General features: G+C 36.9%; 1 protein-coding gene and 1 long non-coding RNA gene across 2 annotated transcripts in view; one reads left to right on the top strand and one right to left on the bottom strand.

Moving 5' to 3' along the window:
• LOC136847557 (optomotor-blind protein-like) overlaps positions 1 to 19,619 on the bottom strand; it is a 379,535-nt gene extending 359,916 nt beyond the window's left edge. The window contains exon 1 of the mRNA XM_067119317.1: positions 19,192 to 19,619. Coding sequence (XP_066975418.1) covers positions 19,192 to 19,202 — 11 coding nt within the window. The 5' untranslated portion in view covers positions 19,203 to 19,619. The remainder of the gene's footprint in view (positions 1 to 19,191) is intronic.
• A 530-nt stretch (positions 19,620 to 20,149) lies between these two features.
• The window catches only part of LOC136847625 (uncharacterized), a 626,800-nt gene continuing 621,422 nt past the window's right edge, over positions 20,150 to 25,527 (top strand). Inside the window, exon 1 of the long non-coding RNA XR_010855784.1 lies at positions 20,150 to 20,287. This is a non-coding gene — a long non-coding RNA (uncharacterized lncRNA). The remainder of the gene's footprint in view (positions 20,288 to 25,527) is intronic.

Genomic DNA, 25,527 nt, shown 5'->3' on the forward strand with positions numbered 1-25,527 from the left:
ATTATTATTATGGGCACATATTCTTTTGAAACAAAGTAAGACTGAGATAAACAGCATCAGAAGTTTAGTAAAACACGCCTGAAACCCACGCATGAATAAACAAATATAAAAAAAAAACCGCAGTTCCAAAGATTAAGGTTTCCCACATGCCGTAAATTAATGTGTTAGCATCTTAAAGTAAAATTCAACGCCGTGGAGGCTCTCAAAAATGTGTATATACATACAGACGAAAGCACATACACCTACTCTTTGTAGATAGATAGATAGATAGATAGATAGATAGATAGATATATAGATACATAATTAATCTACTAGTATCACTTTTTAATCAGATATATGTATTTGTAATAGTCACGATGACCTATGAACTTCTCGGCTTCTTCACTCTGTGGATAACCTCTTTGCGAACAGGATTATGCAAAGTGTCATTGTGACATTATATACAAATATACATATATATATATATATATATATATATATATATATATATATATATATATATATATATAATACATATATATATATGTGTATATATATATATACATATATAAAAAATATATATATATATCTAAAAAAAAAAATATATATAAACATATAGGGCATCTACTCACAATCTTGAAAACAAAAACTAAACGCATTTAAAAACATTCCGCTCAGGTAACGATGTCTTTATTTATGCGCAAGGCTTTCGACAGAAATCTGCTTCAACTGCTCACAAGACAGCTGAGCATATTGTTATCATTCCAGCCATAGTTCCAGGAATTCCAGGAAGTAGCTGTCCTTATCAGTCATAGAAAATATGTGTAATAATGAGACTCATGATCTGTGATACTTCCTAATTAGGGCAATCCATAACAAACGGCATTCCGAGATCCGGTTCAAATTGTGAGCTGAAATAAGAATTATGAGAGAGAGAGAGAGAGAGAGAGAGAGAGAGAGAGAGAGAGAGAGAGAGAGAGAGAGAGAGAATATCTGATGAATGGTTTTACCTTTGCGGGGTAAGGATTACTTTGTTAAGGTACCTCCCAACACTATGCAAGAAAAGTCAGTGGCACAACAGGTTACAGAATTCACAGCTTTGGGTGGCCAGAGGCGAATTCTTTATCAATATACTTTTAGAAAAATTCTCCACAATCTATATCATTCATGATTCCTTCCTTGACAGACAGACATACAGAGAGGGTGACAATTAGAACAGGACGGAGACTTACCCATCTACTGTTTCAGAAAATGACAAAAAAGAGCAAAAGGTAAATAAAAAATAAAATACCAAAGGTCAAATCCAGCCGACGCCCTACGGGCCTACGCCATACCGTACCAGCTAGGAAGACCAGGAGATCTTGAGCGTCAATTTTTAGTTTTCTGTAAAAGAAAACTATTGTGCAGGCTTTGTCTGTCCGTCCGCACTTTATTCTGTCCGCCCTCAGATCTTAAAAACCACAGAGGCTAGGGGGCTGCAAATTGGTATGTCCGCCCTAAAATCTTAAAAATTACTGGGGCTACAGGGCTGCAAATTGTTATGTTGATCATCCACTCTTCAATCATCAAGCATGCCAAATTGCAGCCCTCTATCCTCTGTAGCTTTTATTTTGTTTAAGATTAAAGTTAGCCATCATCGTGCTTCTGTCAACGATACATGATATGCTACTACCGGGCTGTGGTTAAAGTTTCATGGGCCGTGGCTCCTACAGCATTATACCGAGACCACCGAAAGATAGATCTATTTTCGGTGGCCTTGATCATACGCTGTAGCAGCTGTACAGAAAACTCGATTGCGCCGAAGAAACTTCGGCGCATTTTTTACTTGTTCACTCTTTGTGTTGATAGCATTTCGCCCCTTTGCAGAGAACTTCAAATTCGAAGACAAAAGGAGCAGGACATCAAACGGAGCGGCGTGTGTGTCAGAGTTCATAATAAACAATGAACTGGCTAATCAGCTCGACTTTGTGACGAGTCTGCAGGACTGAACTGAAAGAACAGCTGTGTGAGTTACGTTTGTCCGATGTTTTCTTCGGGAGATTATGTAAATTCACAGACAAATATGGCCACTCTTTTATGATCTGACATTTGATAAACCAGCTCACAAAACGAGTAAATAAAAACATGAAAACACAATTAAAGTAGAAGTCTCATTACCTGTAAGTTGAGACTATTATCGCGCTAATACAGGCATTTTTTTTTGTATTTTTATCATTTAAATGTCCTGTCCATTTCTAATATATTTCATTAGCAATTCTGATTATACTTTCTTTTGTGATTTCACTAATTGTAACCAAGATGAAGAGGATGGATTTCCCGAAATTTTTTAATGATATGAAAATCAAATGAATCGTAGATTTTGAAACTCCCTGCAGCCATATACACACATATGTATATATGTATATATATATATGTATATATATATATATATATATATATATATATATATAAATATATATATATATATATATATATATATATATATATATATATATATATATATATATATATATATATATATACATATATATGCATATATATATATATAATATATACATATATATATATATATATATATATATATATATATATATATATATATATATATATATATATATATATACAGTATATATATATATATATATATATATATATATATATATATATATATATATATTCTAAAACATTGCTCTTCTTCTTCAGATTGTTATAACTATTTTACTTCTAATATATTGACATTCTAGGATATCACCCCTCTTCAGTACACACGAACACATGTATACTACCATATGCACATACCAATACGCGCAATCTTTTATTTGCAATGTGGGGATTTACTGAGATATCCCCCTTACCTGCCACATGCATCCTCAAGCAGATGATTGCAAGCACAGAACTGCCTATTTGAAGCTCAAATCAAACAGGCTACTGATATGGAGAGATATTTATTTTCCTAAGAACCCACACAAATATACACAACCACATATGCAGACCAAAAACATGCCTAAGCAAAATGCACATTTTATATACACAGGCATCACGTGCACATACAAAAAGCATACCCAAGAAAAATGCTCGCTTTATTCACACAGGGCACACGTGCAAATACCAAAAAAAAAAAAAAAAATACCAGATCAAAATGCACATTTTATATACACATACATAAAGCATACCTAAGAAAAATACGTACATCCATACACACAACCACACGCACGCACACACACAAAATTCGCGCAAGCAAAATTCGCTCGCACATTCATTGGAAATATTGCATAAACCACGAGAGAAGAGGGGGCGGGTCCCTGCCTGCCATGCTCAGTAAGATAAAAAAAAAATGGCCTGACATTAGCTGTCAGACCAGTATAGAAAAAAAAGCGTCGGTAAATCTTTTAAAAGAATTTCTTGGGAATAAACATCGCACACACATAAACACAGATCAACATTCTGAGCGTAACAAAACAAGAGGAAGAACGCCAACATTTACGAGAAGGCCCAGAAATAATTCCATGATTTATACATAATTACCAAGAAAAATTCTGTATTCATTTTTGGAATAAAATAATACATCGTCATGGCATAGAGATGATATTGATGATTTTCTAATTTCATGCAGCAACTGCTGTAATAGTTATGACTGTAAAGAATATCAATAAAATGCAATTATTGAAATATATACTCGTTGAATAATAATAAATAATACAAAATATTATCACATTACTACAAATAGCAATTCCTTTTAGAATATAAACTGGGCATGGACCAGTTCCATCAGCAATGTCAGTAAAATCTTCAACGTCCTTAAAAGAGAGAGAGAGAGAGAGAGAGAGAGAGAGAGAGAGAGAGAGAGAGAGAAGGAGCGAAATCACTCAAGAACCCCAATTACCATCGAGAACAATGAAAACATGCAAGTGAAACCTAATCGAAACCAGCAAGAAAACAAAGAAAGCTAAACGAGAACCAGGTAATCTCGGAGAGGCTGTCTGCTGGCCCCGCCCACAAACCCCTCTCGGGGCCCCGCCCAGTCTTTCATCTAAAAGACTTCTCCGATCTCCATACTAATTAAACAGCGTTCGGTGTGCCTGCTTGGGACCAGGGGGAGGGGAGGGGAGGGGGAGGAGGGGAGGGGGAGGGGAGGGGGGAACACCAGTAGGATCCGAGGAGGGGGGTAGGGTGGGTGAAGATGAGGTAGGTTGATGTTAAGTGGGGAGTGGGGTGTGGGGAGGGGGTGAGTGAGGGAAATAAGGATGATGATAACAAGGGGAGAAGGATGCGGAATAAAGGTGGGAATGAGAAGGGATCGTTAGGAAAATTGAAGGAATCGGAATACTATTTCGCGGTGCTGGAGAAACCATGCAACAGGAGAGATTCAAAGGGCAGAAAATATTTATTGGGAAAAATAGTACGAAATGTAATGATATACAAATATATACAGTATGTATATATATAAATATAATGTGTATATATAAATATACTGTATATATATATATATATATATATATACATATATATATATATATATACTGTACATATATAGCCTATATATGTACTGTTTAATATAATGTATATACATGTTTAATATATATATATATATATATATATATATATATATATATATATATATATATATATATATATATATATACATACAGTATATATATATGTAATGTACTGTATATGTACAGTACATGTATATTTATATATATATAAAATATATATGTGTTTATTAGCAGGAAAAGGGATTGTAAAACAATATGAGGATGATGGGGAGAGGGGAGAAAGAAAGGGAGAGAAAGGGGGGAATAGAACACACAAAGAGGAGGAAGAGAGGGGAGAAGAAAAAAGGATAAGAAAAGAAACCCAACGATGAAAATTCAAAAAATTAAATTAATCAAAATCGTATTTTTCGTCTTTCTTTTTGTTATATCTGAAATTTGAGAACATATTCAGGTTACGGCAATATCTGAATTTTGGGTGTTTTAAAAAAACAGTAACATTTTGGTGACTGGTCCGTGCCTCCCATGTGACAAAAATTCTATACGATGTTAAGTTATCTCGTCCTTCCTAATTTTTGAGGTTTCCGGATTTATGACACACAGTGTTCCAGTTTGCTAAAATAAATAAATGTCCTAGCTTAAATGTTCTTTTGCTTCCAATTACGTATACCTTACAGAGTGACGTTTATCTATTAAACTTATGCAGCTGTTCAAACATTAAAAAACCGTCCCACGCTGAAAATCTCCACGGAGGAACCTTTAATGCCAGCAACAAAATTTTACGCAAATTTTAGAAGTAAGAGGTTCAAAGGCTTAATATTATGAGATATATAAACAACTAACGTCAGATGTACAAATTAGCACATAAAAACACGGGAGTGGGCCGTTGAAGTTGTAAAATGACAAGAAAATACTGACCAATTTGCAGGTTACTTTTACAGATCCTGTATCTAACGTCACGTTTCAGCGATTGCCAGAGGTCTTAAGTAATTAGGGCAGGCATATGACTATACTGTTGAATACAGAGTTGAAATGAATTTAGAATTTAGGCCACAGGCCAAGCACTGGGACCTATGAGGTCATTCGGCGCTGAAACGGAAACTGACAGTAAAAGGTTTGAGAAGTGTAACAGGAGGAAAACCTCGCAGTTGCACTATGAATCAATTGTTAGTTGAGGGTGAAAAGTAAGATGGAAGAAAGGGGATATGAAAGGAGGTACAGTAAAAGGAACGAAAGGGGTTGCAGCTCTGGGCCGAAGGCACCTTAAGTAATGCCTACAGTGAACCGCATGAGGTGCACTGACGGCACTATCCCCCTATGGGGAACTATACTGTTGCTGAAGAATGTGAAAGGAAAAGCTGTATTTTTTTGAGACAAATGAACAGGTAGTTCTTCCATCAATTCTGAGTCAGTATCAGAATACTTGATTTAACAAGACTAATAGACAATTGTCTTATATAACGATTCTTGAGAGAGAAAAATGAAAGACGGGGTTTTTCTGGTAGAATTATATCAAGAAAATTGACGTAGCTGCTACTTCACATAATAAAACGAACTACGAGAAAATGCTTCTAAAAACCCGGGGGGTCAGCAGAATTTAGCAAATGTATTCTTTTTTACTTTCTCAAGAGAGAGAGAGAGAGAGAGAGAGAGAGAGAGAGAGAGAGAGAGAGAGAGAGAGAGAGAGAGGGCTGACAGACAGAAGTGAAGAACCATTCCGCATTGACGAGCAATATAAGTGATTATTCTGACACTCTGATAATGATCTTTTTTTCACGTTAGTGACACTATTCCACATAAGTTTCTTCACCTAAACTTCTTAAATTTATACATATTCAAGTTCAGAATCTTCCCTTTACAGAACTTGAAAACATCTGAGCTCAAGTGACTGCAGAAATCTGAAGTAAATATGTGCAATGCCACTAGGTAATTATGTAAAGTGCCAGAGAAAAGCCAGAAATGATGTATGGAATGCGAAACAATTTCATTCCTTGTTTATATCCAAACCAATGATAAACTAATAAAATAAATCAATGAAGGGACAGTCACGAAAAAAAGTAGCAGTCAGGTTTGGATTATCATTTGTGAAAAACAGATGGGTGGCATGTAATATAAAAACAATTCATTCCATTCATAAACAAGTAAAAAATGCGCAGAAGTTTCTTCGGCGCAATCGCGTTTTCTGTACAGCCGCTACGGCGTATAATCAAGGCCACCGGTATAATGCTGTATGAGCCGCTGCCCATGAAACTTTAACCACGGCTCGGCGGTGGCCTATCATATATCGTTGCCACAAGCACGATTAGATATGACTAACTTTAACCTAAAATAGAAAAAAAAAATTCTGAGGCTAGAGGGCTGCAATTTGGTATGTTTGATGATTGGAGGGCGGATGATCAACATAACAATTTGTAGCCCTCTAGCCTCAGTAGTTTTTAAGATTTGGGGGCGGACAGAAAAAGTGAAGACGGAGAGACATAGCCTGCACCATAGTTTTCTTTTACAGAAAACTAAAAAATCAGTAACTTTCAATGTGCTAATGAGAAAAAGGATAAATAATGGTTAGCAGACATAAAGTGCAGAGCATCATCACATGTCTACAAGAAAAAAGTGTTAAAGATTTAATTGCGTTTTACCATTTCCTGTATCTGATGATTAATCTCCAGTGAATGAGAAAAAAGGTTAACGTTTCAAGTTGATGAAAAAAAATAAAGAGACTTTTTCAAAATACAGAGTAAAGGCCCAAGTATTAACTTCTGAGAGCAACTGGAGAATAAAAGAAAAAAAGCTCAAGTTTTAACTTTTGAGAAAAAAACTCGAGATTAAAGGAAAACATTAACAGTTAATTCTTGTCTTTCTGGAGGGAAGACCAGATTGCAGTTGGGTCACCATCCTCTAAGAAAACAGCGTTGCCTCTACTTGGCATATCGAAATTTTCCCAGTTTTCTGTTGGCGTCGTTGATCATTTCATGAAATGTGTAGGAACTGCAAACCCTTCATTAAGAAAATCTGAAATCCAAGTCCATTTTCAAGAGTTCATTTTGTAAAGAGAGTAGAAAGTATTTCAGATAATACAACTCATTTCTAAAGCAATGATAAAACGCTCTCTGAAATCCAAGTCCATTTCGAAGAGTTCATTTGGTAGAGTAATAAATATTTCAGATAATACAACTCATTTCTACTCTAAAGTGATTAAACGCTCTCCTCAGCTGTTCAACAGAGCATCCACAGAGGCTGAAAGACGGACAGAAGGAACAACATATTTGTATGAAGGGTGTTCTTCCACTGGCACTGACTTGCGACAAATCCCATCCCTTACCAGAAAAAGTACATATTCTTCAACGTGTTTTCCTTAAAGCAAAGGTAAGAAGAGTGGTGATCTAATTCTCTTTTCTAACACAGGGTTGATGGAAGTAAGAGAGGAAAAAAGAAATTAGACCTAATTCTGAGGACAACGATATACAATGGACGAGAAACTAGGAATGGAATACAAAAATTTTTTACCATAGAATATTTTAAAAGAAAAAAGCAAATAAAAATACAGGATACAATTACTAAAACGAATATGATTTACTCATGAAAAACTTAACAGCACTCCCGACAATAAAAATACTCATCTCTTCGATTAGGCTACTCATCAGACAATTTCTTCTTCTTTTTTTTTCTTCAGGGCACAACCCTTGCGAGATCGAGGGAGCATCAAATTAGATTCCTTCCATGAGCGATGGCGATAGTTGAAGAAGGGATGAAGCACCCTTTCCCTTTATTCCCACTCCCCCACATCCCTTCCCCCCTCCCCCAGCCCCCAAACCCTTCCTCTCGAGAAAATGGGCCATAAAAAGGAAGAAATCTCCGGCCGTTTTCTTCAGCCTCCCGAAAGAAACCTGAACAATTTTCATGAAAGATGCATAAGTCAGTGGGAAAGAGTTGGCGCCAAGTTCAGCTCCGCTGCGACAGCTCCGGTGGGAACTCAGTGGGGAATCTTAAAAGGTTCTGAGAACTGCAACGGTACGAAAGGTTATCTAAATACCAGTTCGTAAGAAAGGAAAGATTTTTTTTTTTTCTGTTTTTCTCTCCCCTTCTCTTAACGGTGGTCAGACATACGGTCTAGTTGCTCTTTATAGCGCTGGCATATTTTATTTTCGGGCTCTGCCGCTCTCTCTTTCTCTCACGAGCGTGGGTCCCTCTCTCTCTCTCTCCCGTGTTCTGGGGTGCATCTTTTCCGTGTAACCATTTCCTTGAAATGGAATTACGTTGGCAGAGTCTAAATGCAATTACACTTCAAGATAGTTTAAATGGAATTGCACGCTGAACAGTTATATTTGGATTTTGTGTGTGTGTGTTGTATTTGGGAGGGAGCCATGGGTTGTTTCCATACATTACTAAGTCAAGAAATTTTACCTCATTATCTTTGCAAAGTTACGCATTTGGATCAAATTCTATCATTAGACTGTCTGGAATGTAAGTAAAAATTTAAAACGTAAGGGACAACAATATCCACAAACTATAAATTAAATAAATCGAACTTGAAACTGTAAAATTCAATGTAAGGTTAAACTACAAATATTTCTTCCAATTTCAAGCCAATGCATTCAGCTGATTCTAACGTTTGTAACTAGGTTATGCACGTTTCATATAGCAGTCTACTTTGAAAAGCTAGGGTTCACATTAAACGGTAACCATTAAGTCCTCTGTATGTGCCACTTCTTATTAGTCTTCAATAAAATTACATAAAAACTTTCGTGTTGATAAAGTTCCATGAAGTCGTTTGTATGAGTCACTTATTAATAGCATGTAATGAAACTATAAGAACTTTCAATTTGAGTTGAGTTGAATATAGAATGTAGGCCAAGGGCCAAGCACTGGGTCCTACGAGTTCATTCAGCATTGAAAGGGAAACTGAGAGTAGAAAGGCTTGAAAGGTGTCACAGGAGGAAAACCTCGCAGTTGCGCTATGAATCAACTGTTAGGAGAGGATGGATAGAAGATGGAAAAGAGAGAATATGAATGGAGGTACAGTAAAACGAATGAAAGGGGTTGCAGCTAGGGGCCGAAGGCACGCTGCAAAGAACCTTAAGTAATGCCTACAGTGCACCTCGTACTATCCCCCTCGCAAAGGGCAACTTTCAATCTGAACCTTCTTATTCTCCCGTGAGTATACGCCACATATAGCTTGTCTGCAGCCTGTCAGCATATACCACTCAAATACTTTATATAGGCAGTCCATCAACGTACCCAACGTATACCTTGTAAGTTACCCGTCAGCACACTCCCTGTATTCCCAAGAAGAGCCCAAAACATACACCCATATACCTTTTCAGTAGCTCATCAGCATACACCACTTATACCCTATAAGTTGTTTATAACTTTGCAATATAATTCCGACTTTGATTCAAATCATATACAAGGTATATGATTTGAATCAAGGTCTAAATTATATTGCAAAGTCATAAACAGATTATAGGGTATAAGAAAAGAAGAAGAAGAAGAAGAAGAAGAAGAAGAAGAAGAAGAAGAAGAAGAAGAAGAAGAAGAAAAGAAGAAGGGTATAAGTGGTGTATGCTGATGGCTGCTGAAAAGGCATATGAGTGAGAGTTTTGGGCTCTTGAGAATATAGGGAGAGTACTGAAGGGCAACTTACAAGGTATACGTTGGGTATGCTGATGGCCTGCCTATTATATAAAGTATTGTAGGTATATTTTAGGTATTATGGGTAGAACCACCCTAATTTCAGTTGTTCCGTAACGTTGTTTATCAGTTATCCTATTCCTATTGTAAATTTTACACTTCTTAAGCGAAAACTTTCCTTATATCCTAATCCTTGTTTTCATATCTAATAATAACATCTCAATTATTAATCACTACCGTTAATCCTCTTTCATAAAAATACATTAATCATTTACCTCCTGATATCTTCCATACCTTTAACTTACCCCTACTATTCATACATACATTCATTCAATAATTGTCAATGCCTTGTCATCAAACTCTCCCACAGGTATTAAATTATTCGAATAAAAAATTAAACTCCAGTTTCAACTCCTCGGTCGAACCGAACAGAGTAGTCAAAGTGTATCACGAATGGTGGCTTCAGTTTTCTCACAGACGCTGAGTCCATGAAATCATGACATCTAAGAAGAGACCGCAAAAATTACAAGATGGGCTGCCGTGAGCGCACCATAAACGTAGCAACGCAGAATGCAGGGCCCGAAAGGTACTCTAAAACAAGCAAGTCGTAAAGACAGGTCCCCACAAAATGTTTCGCGGAGATGCTGAAGATAGCGTTTAGACCAGCGCAGGGACCGCAAAACCGAGCATTTAAAGTCACCGCAAGAGATTGGGAGACAAGATAAGCTGGACGGAAGTGGCATGTGCAGAAGTCATCACTTGAGATGTGATGTAATAAACAGAGTACGCGGCCCGAGAGATTGTTTACACTCGGATGGGTGAAAGTCTGCAAGTTAAAAGTTAAGTATACCTTAGTTTAACCAGACCACTGAGCTGATTAACAGCTCTCCTAGGGCTGGCCCGAAGGATTAGACTTATTTTACGTGGCTAAGAACCAACTGGTTACCTAGCAACGGGACCTACAGCTTACTGTGGAATCCGAACCACATTATAGCGAGAAATGAATTTCTATCACCAGAAATAAATTCCTCTAATTCTTCATTGGTCGGCTAGAGACTCGAACGCAGGCCTTGCAGAGTGCTAGCCGAGAACGGCACCGACCAGTCCAACGAGGAACTGAAAGTCTACAAGACTTCGATGTGTTGAATGGGAAAGAAAAACATCTATATAATAATCAGACTGGCAAAGGGTTCACATTCAAGTTCATTTCTATTAAATATACCCCTGATTAATGTCCTTGCTGAAAGTCTTAGAATATTTATATATTCAAAAGAATTTTTGGTTTGCACACTTTAAATATTTTAATTGGTGTTAGATCTTATACGCGTAGTCGAAAATTCACACGACAGAACTGAAATCGATCCCATAGGGAGAAGCAACTGGCCCTATTCAGAAAAATTATTATGCCATGTTGTCTTACTAGTGGACTAGGTATCTGGTGGTTAGGGACTGTGGTGGGACGCAGCCATGGCGGAGAACAGCATGGGGATAGTAACCTGATGAGTACCGTTAACATACTTTGAATACACACGCACACACACATGTACATACACACACATATATACATATATGTATGTATATGTGTGTGTGTTGAATGTTTGAAATAAAAGGATAAATTGTCTACCAAAAAAAGGTCTGCAAAACCAGAAGCAAGGAGAGAATTCCACGTCTTTACCAGGAAGGTAGCAAGCTTCATAACATGATCAATTTAGGATCTGGTAATTTTCTACATAGGAAATAGAAGGTATGCTGACCTGGCTGATGTTTTAAGTCTGCCGGTCAAGAAAGGTCACTTACTGTTTTCTCAATGAACCAAGTATCCGAAACCATCTACAGTGAAGACAATGATGCCACTTTAAGACAGGGTGAAAAAATCAAGGCAGAATTGTTGACTGACGGAACTGCCTTTTGGATCAGTTCTGTCAAAAATCCTGGCAAACAGGAGTACAGAACATGAGGCTGAAATTTTCAAAGCATAAAAAACAGCCCCACTCAAGTAATTCTTCGTTTTGCAGTTGATATGCCCTTGATTCTAGTAATCTCTTCTCCACTAGTTTCTGCAATATGATTGCTTTTTTGGTAACCACAGAAACATTTTTCCCAGATCACATACCAACACGATTCGTTAGGGAATTTACTGATGATGATGATGATGGATTATTATTATTATTATTAGTTTAACTAGACGCCAGAGCCATTCCTATAAAATCATAGTGCTCTCCCGAAACATTTGCTCTTGAATAAGTGAAACTTGGTAGCTAGCTGAGAATGGACCAAGGTCTGGGTACTTTGTCGGCTTTCGGATTTTATTTGCCACCCTAACCGTTTACCGCAAATCTATCCTATGAAAAATTACTACACCGGTTCTCAAAGTTCACGTCCAATTGCTTTAATTCCTTCTGTTACTGGAGAAGTCACAATTGCTACTCATGTACTCTTATATAAGTCTAAACTAATGTTTCAAAGGTTTCAAAGTGGGACATGGATTTGCACCATATTTCATCAACATTCACATAAAACTCAAACCTTCGAAAACATCAGTAGCAGATGCCATGTATTCAAAGATCAGCTCCAAAGTGAAATACCGGCATCGAGGATATAAACAGAATAAAAAAAAAAAGCCTCATCACGCAAACACAGCACATGAATAAAAGAACAACATCAGAAACAAAAGGCTTCCCCTCGTATCCTAATTCTCTTCAATTGCCCACGAGTATGACGCAAGAGTTTATGGTGAGGCAATGTATTATGTTGGAGCCGGGAGAGTACGCGGAGACATTCTTTAGGTCCAGTGGGTGCTAGAGATAGCGTCATGCTTTCTTACCTAATTCCTTTGCTTATGCAAAACAAAGGGGAAAGGAAGGTGCTAAGAATAAAAGTCAATAAAAATGTACACACACCTATATAAACACTTGCTATGTATAAACACGTATATATACATACACACACACACACACACGTATATATATATACAGTATATAAAATATATATATATATATATATATATATATATATATATATATATATATATATATATATATCCAGCTTAGTCTTTGCATACAGAAAAAAAGGCAGTCATAAAAAGAGGGCTGAGACAGAAAGTCCTGGCCCTATGAACGTTGCGTATCCAGCGCTTCGACAAGGGTACTTTCATTTATACCGAGGCGCGTGCCAGTGGTGACAGAAAGGCTAGCCACGGGCTGAACGACGTTGGATCTAAACGTGTGATTCATTAACCATGCGGAAACGTAGCTGAGAACATAATTACTCAAGAAATACGCCTATATATATGTACAGATATATATATATATATATATATATATATATATATATATATATATATATATATATACATATATTACATAGATGTATATATATATATTATATATATATATATATATATATATATATATATATATATATATTACAGTATATATATATATGTATATATATATATATATATATATATATATATATATATATATATATATATATATATATATCAGACGAGAGACTGATAAAAACAAACCCAATTATAACAGTAAGTAGTTTCTTGGTCCTTGTTAAGATAATCAGGGAATAAAAAAATAAAAGGACAGGTAAGCTATAGCCAGATACATCCTATAATTATCGTAGATGGTTATAAATGCTCTGGGGACACTTAAAAAGAACAGCCTAATAAGGCGACATATATACTAATTGGAAATTAATGGCTTAAAAATACCCTACGGTATGGTTAGACTTTTTATAGCCGACCAGGACTAACATGGGATAAATAAATAGATAATGACCAGATAAATCAATAAGATCTACACCAAGTATTGTGAGGGACGAGTGATAGTGTTTTTATTACATACAAGTGTTTTTTTGCTATTCGATTAGGAGCAAAGCTGTAACATCATCGGACCTGTTATATAGTGACGATTTGTAAAATTTCATTCATGTGCATTATACGGTATCTATAAAAAACGACGGTCACAATGGACATTTTATGTGAACACAGTGACACATACGCACGCGCGCACACACACACACACACACACACACACACACATATATATATATATATATATATATATATATATGTGTGTGTGTGTGTGTGTGTGTTCGCGCTCGTTTCCCTTCGATAGGAGCAGCTGCAGAAAGTAAAAAAAAAAATAACACTACATTTACTCGTATATCACGTGTTCGTATGCTGTATGCAAGGTGTATAAACTAGTAAATAAAATTACATAAAACATGAAAATCAGTCAAAATAATGTTTGAGCCACTGCGATCGCCTTTACACGACACATCATTGTTTGAGATTGGAATTTCGTCCTCTGTCTGAGAACGTACACTTTTGAGTGGGTCACATATCAACAATAGTCTTTCATAAGCAGATAGAACCTTTCATACCACTTGGTTCTCGCTTTTTGTCGCCTGCTGATAACTCACATCAAGTTCAGATTACTTTATATTCTTTAAAACCACAAATATTTCCAAGTAAAAAACTAGACTGTAAAGGCACGAACAATGTCTCAATTATCCGCCCCAAAAATCATGCAATGGCACTAATGACAAAACAGCTGCATGCAGCTTCAAATTTTGAATTTCAGCAAGTAAGAATAATCCCTAGTTTCAGACTATATGGCAGACTTAAGCTAAGAAGTGTCTTCCAATCAGCCTTTTTCGTGAGAGCCGCATGTTTTGAAAGTTATTTGTCAAGACAATGTATGTGATGTCATTGAGAATGTCATGGTAGTGAAACGCAGCTAAGGTCATAATACGACGGGACAACCAGAGAGCGGCTAACTTTCTAATCTAATGTGCATTACGTCATCCGTAACCTAACAATCTTCGACCGTTAGCAATTTCCTAAAAACACACAAATACTGATAACCCCCATCCCCGGTCTACCCGCCTGTCGTTCTCTCTCTCTCTCTCTCTCTCTCTCTCTCTCTCTCTCTCTCTCTCTGTAACGCTAAGCGCACACATTCAGCTACAACCATGTGAAGTTATGACCTGATAATTACGCTCTTATGTACTACATCGATAGGCCTAGAGTGGAGAAGATGAACTTGAATGTAATTCCGTTCCTATGACAAGCATGGAGAAACTTTTATTGAAATAAAACCTTTGAACTGTCATCCTCTTTTCTTTCTCCCCATTCTCACGTAAGCTTCATTGCGTTTTTGATAACTGAACAATATAGGCTTGAAGGATTGACGTTTTAAAACGCACGCGCACTCTAATTCCTGCAAACAAAATACCAAATACAAATTTAGTTTTCATTCCCTGTGAGAAAATATTTATGAGTTATATAATACTGATAAGTTATCACTGTGAAGCTCATTTTCCCCGGCAAGGTCAAATTCTTATTTGACTTTCGACCTCTGGGCATGAACTTGACGGTCACTACTCTGCTCACCGGCTTCATTAGTGGAGAACCCAAAAAATATCAGGTTATAATCTAGAATTGAACTGAATTGAATTTAATACAGAATTTAGGTTAAAGGCCAAGCACTGAGACCTATGAGGTCATTCAGCGCTGAAACGGAAATTGACAGTAAGAAGGTTTGGAAGGTGTAACAGGAGGAAAACCTCGCAGTTGCGCTAAGAAATAATTGTAAGGAGAGGGTGGGCAGCAAGATGGAAGAAAGATAATATGAATGGAGGTACAGTAAAAGGAACGAAAGGGGTTGCAGCTAAGGGCCGAAGGCACGCTGCGAAGAACCTTAAGTAATACCTCCAGTGCACCGCATGAGGTGGACTTACGGCACTACTTCCCTACGGAGCAAATTATAATATAAAACTGGTTAATTACTGAGATATAAATATTATACAGATACAAAACATGGTTCATACTGTACAAAAAAAGTTAAGTAAATATATGGCGAGGGGGCGGGGGGCGGGGGCGGTGAGGAGGACACGAACGAAAATATTTAATAATCATATTCCTAAAGGATGACTATATCACCACGCCCTTCTCCAACCTAGCTACGACACACCACAGTCAACTAACTACTAGACCTTCATATATGACTACTGTATATAGTCGAGTCTTCCTCACTTCCGTGGGTTGGTTCGCTATCACCTAGACCCTCATATACTCACAATTCTTTATGTACTCACACCATCCATTCCCATTTTCATTGCTGTGGTCTAAAGAACCTATCGCAGGATGTTCATTTAAAGACCCTACTGGCATCGCTTCTTCTTCATGTAAAGCAGGGGTTCCCAACCTGGGGTACATGTACCCCCAGTGGTACATTTGTACTCTTCAGGGGGTACATTGGATCTGAAAGATTAGACAGTACTACGCAATACATGATGTAATCTGCATTGAAATTGAACAATGACTTTTTTTTTACTTTCCTCATTTTAGTAAGCAAAGCTTTTACTTAAGTTATATATCAAGAGTAGGGTGAATACCATTTGTTTTTCGCTATTATGGAACTTCCCGCGACTGTAATCTGTACTCGCACCGGGACTGAAAAGATGGAGTCTACACAAACAGATTTCACAATAAAATTATATCACAATATCAACTTCATTGTTTTTCTTTTTCATCCTCAATTTTTAGGGGTACACAGGAATCTGTAAAAATACCCAAGGGGTACAGAAGAGCAAAAAGATTGGGAACCACTGATGTAAACAAATCTGGAAATATTATGTGTGCAATTCGCTCTTCAAGACATAAAGTTTAATAAGTATTAATTTTAATGTAAAGAAGGTTTATCCACAAACTAGCAGTCACATATGAATATGATATTCATGAATTTTTTTGTTTAAGGATCTACCCTCAGTAATGGAAACAATTTGATTTTGAAGAACAAAAAAAATGGACTTACAGACTAATTTATCCCGAAGCTTCCAACAAACTCGACTAAACACACAATAATTTGCTTAGTGATAAAACCACACTAAAAAGCACTCGAGGCAAAAGACGACATGAAGACCAACAGCAACCTCATCTGCTAGTGATAACTAAAGAAAAGCGGACCCTTTTCAGCCCCTTATCTTTATACTTTACAATCTATGGGACTTTCCACATTCTTTTGTGTTTCACGTCCCTCGACAAATCCATTAACTTCACCGTCCTAAACGATGACGAGAACCCCATGCCCTTTTCTATTCTGGCTGAGACTCACCATAATCGACTAACTACCAGATACTTAACAGATTACATTAACAGAAACGCATTAGAATTCAATGGAACGTGGGTCAATAACTCCATATATTCCGGGACTCGACCTAGGCCTTCACACTGGTAACGGCAGATATGTTAACCACTAAACCACCAGAAAGTCCACACACACACATACATATATATATATATATGTGTGTGTGTGTGTGTGTGTGTGTGTGTGTGTATGTGTGTTCTTTCATAGCTGGGGATGACCAGAGGATAAATGAGATTAAGGTCATAGTCACTTTCAGTGCAGATACTACATTGATATATATATATATATATATATATATATATATATATATATATATATATATATATAATATGGAGAGAGAGAGAGAGAGAGAGAGAGAGAGAGAGAGATTTATCAGGCCCGGTGGCAGTGGTTCCTACATCACCTCACACTGCGAGAAACCAGACTCATTGGAGGGGAAACGATTACGGTTCCTTTCATGAAAAATCCGTTTTGCCTCTGTTCACTGAAACGTGAACTATATACCAGGTGGCTAGTTAACTGTGGTAGGTCACAATGAGTGGAAAAGGATATTGGAATAGCAACCTCAACACCCTCTATAGCAGGGATGGGCAATCTTTTATAACCGATGCTCCATTTTCTTTTTTTTTTTTAGATCAGATGCGCCACGCAAACTTGTACCCACTTTCAGTCGTTTAAGGTATGGTAGTCTGAACGCATGTGGCAGTTATACAGATTTAACTCGTATGTATATATGTATATATACAGTATATATATATATATATATATATATATATATATATATATATATATATATATATATATATACATATATATATATATATATACATGTGTGTGTCATTTCTATCGGCAACTTTTTGCACATACGTTTACGCAGACTTCGACAGTCGAAATATGGTTAAATAACAACTAAAGCTTAAAGAAAAAGTATGTACTCGTACTGGTGTGTGTTATCACCGAAAATGAATAAATAAGTAAATATATAAATATATAAATATATCAATCTATCAATCAATCAATCACTCAGTCCATTATAACTGAAATTGGAAAAGATAACGGAATATGCAATGTAAAGGAATATATTGTAAGGTAACTTATCCTTATGTAATGCAACCCAAACAACCTTCTCCCTGGAGGAGTGGGTTAAAACCAAGCCAACTTAACTAACCAACGCCCTTCCAACCAGATTCCTCCATAAGTCTCTTTTAGCCTACGCTATCAACCAGAACACTGAATATATACTGCTGATACCGATTATGTTTTCAGATAGGCTTAAATAGCTGTTGCTTGGTAATCCAATAGTTGTGGTTTTATAAAATACGCGTGAATAAGTTACATTCATAAGAACATACGCTCTTTTAGCTTTACATCAGAATATAGTGATCAAATAGACAATCTGCATTTACATGTACAAATAAATACATTATACGTTTTGATCTAAACTGTAGTAGGCTATAAATGGGCAATACTTTTTCTAGAACGCTGCCTTAATAATACTATAACATGCAGTTAATCTCAGTCTCAGAATGGACAGTAAGCAAGAGGTAACACCCCTAGACCTATAGAGTTCTCAAAGTTCCAGACAGTCAACCAGTCACTGAATCCCTACGCAGTCCTTGGGAACCTTCATATGTGGTTATGAAAGGTTCATCTCACACACACATATACATACATACATACACACATACATATATAACAACAGGCCCTGACAATCTCAAACAAAGAGGCCTAACTGCAGCTCAGTAAGGCTACTGAAATCTTCATTTATCGTACTAATAATCTTCACAAAAAATAAATATATATAAGCAAAAAATTCATGGTAAAGTACACCTTCCACCCTGAATACAATTTGAAGGTCATGTGGGATGTTGATGTAGTATTGAACTACGGGTGATAAGTAAACATACAATTAAACATCTGCTTACCTTGAATCCATTCACCGTCATGGAGTCGTTCATAACGGCGGATAAATCAAACCACGTTAAAAATTCTTTCACCCTCTCCACAAGGCTTGGCCTTGGAGAAAATTCCTTCAGTACGAAGATGCATCCGAGCTACTGACCCCACAGAAAAATTAAACGAAGGTCATCTGTGTGGGGATACTGCACCGACACTTCGATAGGCCTATCGGGCGTGAAAATGATGACAAGTCAACTACTGACTGGTTGTTGACACCACACTGTTCGGAAACGCAAGTGAATCACTTCCAATTATCTCCATTAACACGATTACCTTATTTCTCCAGTTCACAGACAACCTTCACTTTATATCATTCCTATGGCGTCAGGAAATGACATGTTGCTATCTTAACACACAGAAGCCCGGCCTCATGGATACTAAATCAACCGGAGATGACGTTCCAATAATGCATGATTGGGTACATGCAAACGCTTCAGAATAATCAAAATACGGAAACTAAAATGATGTACAAACCTTTCATGGTAAACTAAATAATATTTTGAGCGTTAAAAGGCGTTCAAAGGAAAATACTCTAAGCAGGTATTTCGAATTTTGAGCGTAAGATTTGAGTTAGCATTCCAGCAATTAATGGTAAGTAGACAAGTCCTAGCTTGTTTGCACCACCATTGAAATTTGCGGAGTAGTTACAATATCTGACCTTCGTTTACAGCTAATATTCTAATATACTTATTCATTGGTGTTACATTTGTAAAACTAGTATATAAAATAAATTTAAAGGTCGTAGGCGAATCGCGGCAAATTTACGCGAAGCCAAACTTATCGTGCTTGGCCAGAAGGCAGAAAGGTCTGGTCAGTCGTGTGACGTAGGATCGTTTCGTCGGGAACGTATCTGTGCTCGTATGTTTTTGTTAGAAAATACTAAGTATATGCGTGCGGGTGCGTCAGATCGCGGGTACTCTGATACCGCGAGTGTTATTGCATGTGTGTGCATTGAAATTATGATTTAATTTTGCGAAGAGGCAGCGTTTCCAAGAGGTTAGAAGTCAGCCGACGAACTGGTGGTGTGTCACTTCGCCATGTTACTAGGCAGCGTTCGACGAGGTATAGTCTGTAGTTTTTGTTACTGCATTATAAATAGATTGTACTGGGACGGTTGCATTTTGTAGCACTGCCATAGCTTGCCATTTATTTTTTAAGACATTTATTGATGTCGTGCATTCCTAGTGGAAATTACTAGGAACTGCATTTGTAAGGTGTACGGTACACTTAGCCTACCTCCGTTATCTTACGCCTAGGCAGTATACTGTATTTAAAGAGATGGGTTAGAATTTGTGTTCACTACATATTTATTTTTCATTACTTGGCCTAGAAACTTATGAGATTGCCAATGCCTGGGAGTGGTAAATAGGTCTGAATTATCATAGACTAATGTTGTGCTAAGGTTGAAGTTTGTTGCCAAATCTCACCATTGAAATATATGAACGCTTTATTGGCATGGAATGAAAAGGTCGTAAATTGTCTTAAAAAAATAGCTCATGTACCTCACTCAATCTGGTTGGGGTAATGCTGCAGAGTAGCTGCACACACGTCGTTCTTCCAAACCCTGTTTCATCAGGGGTTTGTTGTCCTGGGCGTGATGCCCCCCGGACAGGTCAGGGTATGGCTCGGCGCCATAAATCAAGGGAAGGTTAGGCACCTATACACTGTATCAAAGTTGAAGTACGCCTTCGATCGGCTTTTGAGATGGCCGCGACCCGTGGTAATAGCATGTGCATATATTCAGCACTTTTACCCTGGTTCATCTGTAAATCATGATTAGGCATAGTTACGTTATTTATTAATCATGAATCGATAGACTGGGGTGTTCAAAAACGTTAACTTAAGCATTTCCTTTATCAGAATTGAGCTTCCCAGTGACGGTTAGCAGTTTTACAATACAAATATTAAAACGAATAATGAGCTCGTAAAAAATTTATTTATTTTTTAATGAAGTCTATGCAATGCAATGATTTAGGGTGCTTTTTCACTACATGTCTTGCTGTCAAAAGTAACCACATTATATTATTATTTTAGTCTAAACTGTTTTACGAATATCATATAATGTGTTTAACGCCCTATTTTAAATCGCAGTAGAAAAGCCGGTTATTTTTACACCCAAGTAATAACTGCTAAAAGTCCTAGTCACCAGAAAGTTGTGTTGTCCTGTGTGACATAAGTTCAAGATAACTAATTGGATTTTCGCATTGTGTTTTGGTCGTATACTGTTACGGAAACATACAGACGAGCAACGGTAAAATTTCAGTGCAGTTTACTGGTGAGCATTTTTAAAATCTTAGGTAGCCTAAGGTTTCCCAAAAAAATGTGGCTAGCCCACATACATAGCCTAAGCTGTGAATTACGGCGGTTTGGTTTAATTTTTTCAGTCAAATCCTCAATCATTTTGTCAGCTGTGCAGTTATATTCATGATTTAGTAGGATTACAGTCTAGTGATTCGTGATGTTCATCATGTACGCCTAATTTTCTTCATGACTACGCCGTTGCGTGGAGCAACGGGACAACTTTTGAAGTAGTCTGCTTCGTAGACAAAATCAACTTCGGTGTCGAAGTTCAACTGTATAACTTCGGCCAGTTATGTATGCAGTTTATCTGTGACCTTTTGTGTTGAAAGCTTATCGGTTTGTTTGTTTATGTTGCAGACGGGAAACAGGCCGTGCAAGCTCCCATATTTTTGCTACTCGTACACGTAAGAATAAAGAAAACTTACTTTACACAATATTCACTTGTGGTTAGGAATTTGCTATTTTTTGCCATCAGGAACGAGAATGATTATCTGATATATTGAGTATATGCTTATATTTATGCTTAGATTAATTTTATTTTTAAATTTTAGGCCTACATGTGCCCCCTAATTGCATAGCCTATATTGGAATATATGTGCTTCTAAAGACATCTAACCTAACGGACTTTAAACTAACCTAAGGCGCAATGTAGGAATGGAATATAGAGTTTAGGCCAAAGGCCAAGCACTGGGATCTATGAGGTCATTCAGGGCAGGAAAGGAAATTGTGAATAGGTAGGTTTGAAAGGTGTAAATAGGAGGAGAACCTCGCAGTTGCATTGTGAAATAATTGTTAGGAGAGGTTGGATAGCAAGACTGAAGAAAGATAATATGAATGGAGGCACGGTAAAAGGAATGAAAGGGGTTGCTGCTAGGGGCCGAAGGCACGCTGCAAAGACCCATTAGGCTATGCCTACAGTGCACCCATGAGGACGCAGTGTAGTGTTAAGTGCAAGCTCAGTAATGATACTGACAGTAGTATGTACGTTACTATTCAATATATGAGGTTGGATGATCAGTTTATGCTTATAGTCCTATGCATCGATATAGTCCTATCACGTTCTCAACTACCACTCTGTTGGTCGTGAGTTCATCGAGCGGCCAGTGAAGAACAAGAGGAATTTGTTGGAACCATAATGTGGCAATAAGCTGTAGGTCCCGTTGCTAGGTAACCAATTTAAAAAAATTTAATTAGCTGTTAATTCAGTGGTCTGGTTAAACTAAGATATATTCACATTGAATAACATTACTCATTTGGCGTAGATGACCGTAGTTATAAGACCAGTTTATGTCAGTTATGCCGTCAGTAAGAGTTTGATTTGTTATCCAGCATTTTCACAACTGTATCTAGAGTTCAATATGCTCTCCATAGCTGCATTATTACTTTAATTGAAATAACCGGTTACGATAATTAGACAAAGTAGCGTGTAGGACGTTTGAAATTACAACATTTAGATTTGAATTTTTAGTCTCGCTTCAGGCGCCGATTACCATAGTAGTTGTAATGTAGAAAAAAAAAGACTTGTGGCGTGAAACCACCTTCATTCCGTCCTTGAAGATGACAGTGTGACTATACAAATTATCGTCAGATTTAACAGTGGTAATAGCAGCTTGTCTATTTTGCTGTAGATTGATTCTGAATTATTTTAAGTGAATGCTGAGAAGTAGGTTGTTATAAGATGCGATATATTGTGCCACTCTTTATTGAGGTCTAAATTTCGAGATTTATTATGTTACGTGATGCTCCAAACACGCAAGGTATGCTGTGGTTTTCTTTTAAAACTGACATTCTTTGTTCATTTTGGCTGAATGTTTAGGAAAATGAACACGAAGCCTAACATTAGGAGATGAGAATACATAGGGTGAGTGCAAAGTTTAAAATATAAGGTCGTGTGAGGAGGGTGATCCATGCGTGGTAACGTGAGATACTGATAACATATATTCATCATACTCTTAAGATCACGGGTTGTTTGGTATTAATTGACCAACTCTTGAGTTGGTTGGTGCTTAGTACTGGGTCGTCATATACACGGTTTTAAGATCGAGGTCGACTCAAAGGCCATATTAACTAACATAGCTAGGTCTGAAAGGAAGTGTTGGGTGTACGGACTATGAAGAAACTGTTCGACCGGACAACCAGTGGAGTACTACTGAGGCATGAGTGTGGGATCGAGAACAAGGGAAGAAGGGAGAAGAGTTTGTAGCTTAGTCGTAAAGGGCCATAATTTTTTTTTTTTACCAGCACAAGCCAGAGTTTTAGTATAGTGGTATTCCCTTACACATGTTTCTCTTTTCTTCCTTTTGTGTAGTAGGGGGTTTCCACTCATTTTTTCGTGCTCTGATTGGCTGATCAATGACTGTCTTCAGATTAATCTTAGCTGTCTTTCAAGATTTAGTGACCAGTTATTTGTCATTAATTAGTTTTTTGTTTTGTTTAAACTATTCAGCCATATTCGTTGTTCTTCGTTGAGTCGAAAACAGGATGGCATTGTAGTAACATATATTCCTTTGATGTTTTAAAGAATTTAGTCTAGTGACCAAAGTCGATGGTTGTGGTTGCAAGTGATTCTAGAACAATTGCTTATGCCTTAGTCGTAAGACTGGAGGCTGTAAATACACCTTATTTAAAATTCGGAAATTTTATCCTGTGCTATAATGTCTGATTCATACACCATAGTATGGACGGTCATATTCTTACTTAACAATATGGGGGCAGTGTCATGTTTGAAGGGAGCCGAATTCACCAGCGTGGGTGTTTGGGATGTGTACTTCCTTGAGAAACCGTTCAGAATAAGCTTATTGCATCGATAGGGATTCCAAACGAGCGTTGACGATCACGTTCACACAGATATGTATATGTATGTATGGTTGTGTGCATATATTTATATATATACATGCATATATATAGTGTGTGTGTATGTGTAAAATAAAATTATATGTATATTATATATATATTATATATATATATATATATATATATATATATATATATATATATATATATAGTGTGTGTGTGTATGTGTAAAATATATGTACATTATATGTATTTCATATATATATATATATATATATATATATATATATATATATATATATATATATATATATATCAGAAGCATGCATGCGTGTACTTGATGATAAAGTACTTCCTTTCCAACTCCTCTTCCACTGCATCAGTCCAGCAGTTTATTGACTTCTGGTTCTTTGTAGCACTTCTGAGTAATACATTCTTACCAGCCTATTGCCCATCGTTCTTTCCACATGGCTAGACCACTCACAACTCTGATTCATCCTTTCACCCACACTAACGTTTTGATCACTTCTTTGCATGTCCTTACTTCCTCATTCCGATCCGAATTCCTTGTACATCACACACATTATATAAACAATCCGTTTTCATTTTTTTCTTCTTTCATTTGCATGTAACATCCACCTTTCACTTCCAAAAAAGGAGAATTTTCTAAACAATACTGTCTTGCATGAAAACTTTAACTTCCATAGGCACTCCAGTCATTTGCATACACGTTGCTATCTTTCTTGCATCAATTGTTCTGTGACTTGTTCTCTCATACAGCCATTGTATTGACTGTCAGGTACCAGTATGAATTAGCTGCTTCCATGCGTTCACCATCTAAATCAGCATTCATTTCTCCACCTTCCTGGCTCCCATTTACTTCCATAACCTCACTTTCACTCACATGAAACTCTCCATTTGATCCTCTTGCCAGCACTTTCAAAATTCCTTCGGTAGGGTTTGAAGTTGCTCTACTATTTTTAGTCATTTGTGTGAAAACTGAAACATCAGCCATTCCGCGCTCCATTTGTTACGGCACTCGTATCCAACACTTTTGCCATATCATTATAGATTTGATTTTAACTTTTTTTTTATATTTTTCTATTTTTGTCTGTTTTGTTGTACTTGAGAATTCCATAGGAGTTGATTTATTTTCTGGTTCAGCTGTTATTTTAAAAGTGTTTATTTTGCCAATCATTCCCGCGTTC

This window comes from Macrobrachium rosenbergii, chromosome 2 (genome assembly GCF_040412425.1).
Source record: "Macrobrachium rosenbergii isolate ZJJX-2024 chromosome 2, ASM4041242v1, whole genome shotgun sequence".
NCBI lineage: Eukaryota > Metazoa > Arthropoda > Malacostraca > Decapoda > Palaemonidae > Macrobrachium > Macrobrachium rosenbergii.